Raw genomic sequence first — 6000 nt, 5'->3', positions numbered from 1 at the left:
ACAGCCCGGCCGCCCCTGCGCCGCGGAGGGCGGCGCAGCACCATGTGGGGCGGGCTGCACCCGGAGCTCGGCGGCGGCTTGCGCAGCTACAAGGCGGGTAAGGAGCCCTGGGCCGCCTCCCCTCCCCCTGCCCGGCGCGGTTCCTCCGCCACTGGGCGCTCCTGGGGCGGGAGCCCTCGCTGAGCCGCCTCGGCGGCGCTTCCCCCAGCCCRGGGCCGCCGCCCCAGCGAGCGGCCGCGGCCGTTGCCGCCTGGGCGTTCTGAGGGGACGTGGCGGGCGGCGCTGTCCGGTCAGTGCCGCTGGGCTGCGGCTGCCGTTAGGGCCGGCCGTAATAACCCAGAATAGTCCCTTTCCCCCTCCCCCCCCGCTTCATCTGTGGCTAAATCTCTCTCGCAGGAGGAGCGGGGCCGGCGCATGGCCGCGGCGGGGGGCGGCGGGCGCGGGGCCCCGGCGCGTCCCCGTGAGGCGGCTCCCGGCCCGCGGCGCCGCCGGTGCGCGGCGGCCGCTTCGCACCTCTCGTGCGTTACCTGGCCGGACGGAGAGCCCGTGGGGAGAGCCGAGCCTGCCCGCATAACCCGTTTCCTTCCTTCCCCTGCTCCTGCTCCTTTTTTTTTGGTTTTCCTTTATTTATTTATTTTTTTTGAATTTTTGGTTTCGTGAGCGTAGCCTTGAACCGGGGGTCCGAGCAGGAGACACGCTTCCCTTTGCCCGTGCTTCTTGGCTTAATTTGAGACCGCGACAGACTTTGGTAGTCTGAGAGCTTGCCCGCGTCTGATTTTTCGCGTCGTTTTTCTGTCTGTCTCTGGGCTAGTTAAGCTCTGGCTCCTGCAGTTTGGCAGGGATACGTATTTTTAAATTTTATGTTTGGAGTTAGGTTCTCACAGGGAAGGCAATGCTTACAGACAGGATAATTTTCAGCCGTAAAGGCTGTCAAATGTGGCATCTTCTCAGTTAGGAGAATAAAATAAGTGAATTGATTGCAGACAGGTACAAGCATCGCTTTTGTCCAGGTGAGACCAGGTGCTAACTTTTTTGGGTGCCTTTTTCAGGATTTGTAAGATTTATGAACTAAATTCACCTGCTTTACTCTGGCAGAGATCCTGCGAATATTTTGTGATCTTGACTTATGTGGTTTGGCTACGCAGTCACAAGTCCAAAGTAGCGCTGTTGGAATAAATCTCTTGTGCTCTTCCAGAAATTCAAACTAATGCTTTAATTTTGGAATTGCAGAATAATGGCTGCATGATGTGTGTGCAGTTAGTTGATATTTAAATGGAAGGATTGTTTTGCTCTAGGCTGACAGGGTTTTTCTTGCAGATACAAGAGCTGCTAGGACACTCTCAGCAGCTGCCTGAATCTCCACAAACGGTCTRATGTTCGTTCCCTATAATGTGAAAGAAGACATTGTTCCTTTTTTCTTTACTATTATTAAGTTATTAATTTCTGTGGTTAACACATGTAAAGTTTGCCTGGCTGAAGTAGGTTTTTTGTTTGTTTTTTGTCTTTTAATGTAACTCTTCAGTGTTTTACAGGAAGCGTTAACTTTGTGCTACAACTCACAAAGATGTTGCATGTTTTAGTGAATATGATGGAAATTGCAGGAATGTGGAATGTTTGATTCCTGATTATTTTTGTTTGAAGCAAAAATATTATAATATATATACACATGTGTGCAGACATGTACGCAATGGTTGTTGCATTCGCTGTCTTCAGACTGTTGCAGAGATTGATGCTCATTTTTACTTCTGTTTCAGAAAACTTTGGGCCATTCATTACTGTCTTGGTTTTGTTTGGGGGTCAAATCAAGTGTTCTGGTACTGCGTTGAATTTGTCAGCAGTCCTAATTCAGTCTGTTACTGGATGTGTGTTGTGCTTGTTAGCTGGAATTTATTTCTCAAAGTTGGCTGTAAGATTTGAGATATTACTTTGCTTGTTTTTCTTTCTCCCCCTATCCCTCCTTCCCCTTAAATACTCAGAGTTAATAAGTTTAAAATGCACTTATCTATATGAGTTAGATCGAAGAAGTACTGTAAAGTAGCAAAGCTTTCATAGATTAACATTCAATTTGAGATAAGATAGACAAGCAAAAGCTAGTGTTTGATTAGAGAGCAAGTAGATAAAGATGAAGTTTAACCTTGAGATTTGATTTCTGCATTATAAATTCCAACACAGTAGTCCCTTCCTTCACCCRTGTTTATTTTGAAATAGTCAAGTTGCTGAGTGTTTCTCTATGCACCACACTGCTCTAAACAAGAAGGTGGTAGGCTGCATACAAATGTTCTGATGAAAGGGTGATGGCTACCAAGTTTCTTTGCTGTTATTGCCAGCTTAGATCTTCTTTTTTGGAATAGAAGTTGTCCATGGGAAAAGTATTTAGTCACAGGACAGTGCTGACCTACTAGGAAGCAGAAGTTGAAGCATTTATTTTTGAAGCTCGAGGTATTTTTCTTCTGACAGAATATGTTCAATTATGTAACAGCGGGTGGCTGGTATGGATCCTAATTGCTTTGTCTTTTAAGTATTGGTGCAGGAGCGTAACAGTTAGTGACTGTATTTGTTCTTGTTGAACTGTGTTTATTGGTGAAAAGCATTATAGTTTGCTAGTCATATGTTAGTCATTCATAGATACGGATGTTTTTCAGTACAGTACATAGGTGGCTAATAGTCTGTCTTGTTTTTGTTGAAAATCTCACAATTTGCAAACCTAGGTGCCTACGGAAGAATTCTGTAACTGCTTATATTGGTGAATTATCAGATTTCCACTAATAGATCTTTGTGGAGGGATAAACTGTGCTGCAGGAGTTTAAGTAACTGTGGTGAAGGACATGCAGGGTTTCAAGCCCTTTGCTTCCCCGTCTAGACTATCCTTTGAAGCATATGGTTGGTTAATAACTCTTTTTAAGGCTGTGAAAGCGTTCATCTAGACATGTTGTTCCTCTGGGGGATGCAGTCAGGCACTTAGACCGTGTGTGTTCAACAGACACCTATGGAAAGTGAAACAAACAGTGTTTAAAATGAAATAGCAAGTACTTATTACTTTGAGTGAACTGCACCACCCTTGGTCAAACTTACCTTCAGTGACCAACACTGCCAGTACTTGGCCGTTACTGAAATACGGTGGTGATAGCTATTTAGATGACAAAAGGAAGATTTGATTTAATAAAAGTCAAAAAATGAAATAAGGTGCTCGAGAGGGTGGGATTGACGCTCTGTAAAAATAGTTGAGCTCGTATCTTGGCTCATAGGAACCTGGGGATGCCACTTGTTTGTATGGCAAATCCCAGGAACAGGCTTGAGCCTTCCGAGAGTGAGTGTGGCCTATGCGAGCGTCACAGATGACTCGGCACCATCACAATGGAGATGTTGCCGACAACGAGGCCGCGCGGCGCGGAGCACCATGGCATTCGTAGGCACCTTTGTAACACAGCAGTGGGGGGGTGGGGAGCAGGGGGGGCAGGCTCCAATGGCTTAATTCCTGTAGCGAGCGTTAGTGGTCTGGTCCTGGAAACCTGCGGGCGAAGATGTGATAGTCCTCTCAACTTCCGAGAAGGCAGGCTTATCTTTGCAGGTTKGGCGATAAATGGTGAGCTAGCGTCGCCACAGATGCACTTCAAATAGTCTGTTTACCAGTAATAAATGTATGTGTATACGTATATATGTGTGTGTGTGTATATATAGTACATTGTAAAGATTGATCACCTGAGCTTAAAAATTTAATGTTCCAGTTACAAGACCAGAGGCTAAAATGGCCTTTGCTGTCTTTCACAGACCATGATGAAGTGAAATGGTAGTCTGTGTTTGAATGGTAATTGATAGGAGTTACTTATATCCCTTCAAAACAATGTCTTTTTCTTTTTTCCCTCCCTCCAGGCAAGTAATTTTTAATGATACAGCATCTGCTCATTTAATGTATACAAAACATGGATGTCTTGACTGTTTAGCTACAAATAAGTGGTAGATTTTTCAAACTATAAAGATATAGGAGTGCATTACATTGTTCTTAGGGGATAGCAGAAGTTCTGATCTCTTGCATAGTAACTGTATGATAAAGGTTTACTGACTGAACTACAGACTGCTGGTTTCTGCAGTTGTATGTTTTAAAAAAATTTATTAGAGAGTAGTAATTAACTTAGTTGTACAGAGGAAGTTATATAGTAAAAGGTGGCCCTGAGCCATCTTAGGAGATGGTGGTGAAGGAAGTGCTGTTTTGGGTAAGAGAAACTGTAGTTTCTCGGAATAGCAGTTAGGATTTATGTCCACAGACTACTGTTTGTTACAGTTAGAGTTATTTATGCTAAAACTTTAGCAAGAGGCACTTAATAACTTTTAAAGGACCCGTGCCTTTTAAAGTGTGGACAAGTTGTCAAATACAGTAACAAGGCATGCTGGTAGGAAGAGCAGTTGAAAGTCTCCTAGATCAAACGGTTCTTGAATGAACTGAGGTTGTAGCAGGAGACGGTCATCTGCTGTTGTTGGAAGCAAAGCCGGTTTGTTGTAGACAGGTTAGTTAAGGGAAAGAGGGAATGCACGTGTGTTCAGTATCAGCTGTTCTGCCTTTCATATTCTTTGGATGCTTTTTTATCATATAAATTGCCTGACGTTTAGTAGTGGATTAGTTAAACTAATTGTCAATTCCTGTGCTCTTCATTTTTGGCTAACAAAGTGCCAACTTGCTCGGTTCTATCTTTAAGTTATATCTGATGCACAAATGTGTCTTGAAAACTTGCACTGACAATAAAACAGACTCACTGTGATTGTAATTATCTTTAAAATATGTTCAGTGTATTTGCTATGTGATTGAGAAAGAGGCTTTCTCATTGACTTCTGGAGAAGAAGGCCTTTTTGTTTTGAATATTTCTTTTGGTAGACCTGGAATAATACTATAAGTAGCCCTGAAATTTATTTCTGCTAACACTAACAAAAGCATGGAAAGGTATATTAAATTATACTAAGAATCTCGTTTCTGTCTTAGCCTCCCACTTTGGAGTTTCTTGCTCTCCAGAAAGAGTTGAGGCGATTCAGAATGTGTACACCGGACACTACAGACCACTAGAGGTGTACAGTTGGAGATGAGAACCCATATGAGGGAATAACTTGYGCAGATATGCTCACAAGTATGCTTAGGTTTGTATTACTGCTGACTCTTCTCTCATTCATCCTGAAATTGCTGACTCCCGTGGAATTGTCCGCAAGTCTGCTAATGTTCCCCAGGCCAAAATATCTGGCTTTGCTGTCCTGGGCTTGAACATCCTCTTGACCGCACAGCTGTGCTCAAGCGAGTTATTCTTCCACAGCCAGCCCTGTCACTAGTGGCACTGCATCTTTCCATTCTGGTTCCCCAGTGGTCTTTGCTGGTTTTTGAGAATTGAATGGCCACTGTAAAAGGAGGCAGAAATGCAAATGAAAGAAGGGCAAGTGCTGAGAATTTTTTTTCTTGCAAGGTATAATATCCTGGTAATGTGAGAAAATGCGAAGGATAAACACTTCCCTTTGCCTGAAAGGGTTGTATGTGTATGAATTGTGGGGCATGATTTCATCTTGCAGCTAGGATAATCTAATGGGTAGCTGCCCCTCTGGGAACCTCTGCTCTCAGATCCTTGCTGCTTCCCATGTGTCAGCTCTGGCACTTGTTCAACCTTATGGCAAGCTGATTTGGGGAGCTAGGCCAGCAGAATACTAATGCTAAATAAAGAATAAAAAAGAGGGAGTTTACAGTTGTCTGACCCCAGCGTGAGCCTTTGCAGCAGAAAGTGTTTGCACTGGTGTCAGGCGGGTGCAGAATACCTGGTGTCAAATGGGCTAGCTGTTAAGTCTGCTAACAGACAGTGGAAAAATCTAGCAGAGTCTTGCTTCATCACTGCAGTACTGCTGATGACTTCAGGAAGTATGTATTTAATCTTCAGACTTATCCGTGAAGGCCAAGGAAGAGTGAGAGAGGATCAGGAAAAAGTGACGCTAATTCCACTGGACAGTGCAGCTTCCACCTATTAGTGGACTAAC

The 6000-nt window shown here is 44.1% G+C and overlaps 1 protein-coding gene across 1 annotated transcript in view; it reads left to right on the top strand.

Annotated features, from left to right (window-relative positions):
- Window positions 1-35: 35 nt before the first annotated feature.
- CEP85L (centrosomal protein 85 like) overlaps window positions 36-6000 on the top strand; it is a 123117-nt gene continuing 117152 nt past the window's right edge. Inside the window, exon 1 of the mRNA XM_026065979.1 lies at window positions 36-97. Coding sequence (XP_025921764.1) covers window positions 43-97 — 55 coding nt within the window. The 5' untranslated portion in view covers window positions 36-42. The remainder of the gene's footprint in view (window positions 98-6000) is intronic.

Source organism: Apteryx rowi, unplaced genomic scaffold (genome assembly GCF_003343035.1).
Source record: "Apteryx rowi isolate R43461 unplaced genomic scaffold, aptRow1 scaffold_235, whole genome shotgun sequence".
NCBI classification, from domain to species: domain Eukaryota; kingdom Metazoa; phylum Chordata; class Aves; order Apterygiformes; family Apterygidae; genus Apteryx; species Apteryx rowi.
Note: the sequence above shows the minus strand (reverse complement) of the source record. Positions and strands in the feature narration are given on the sequence as shown.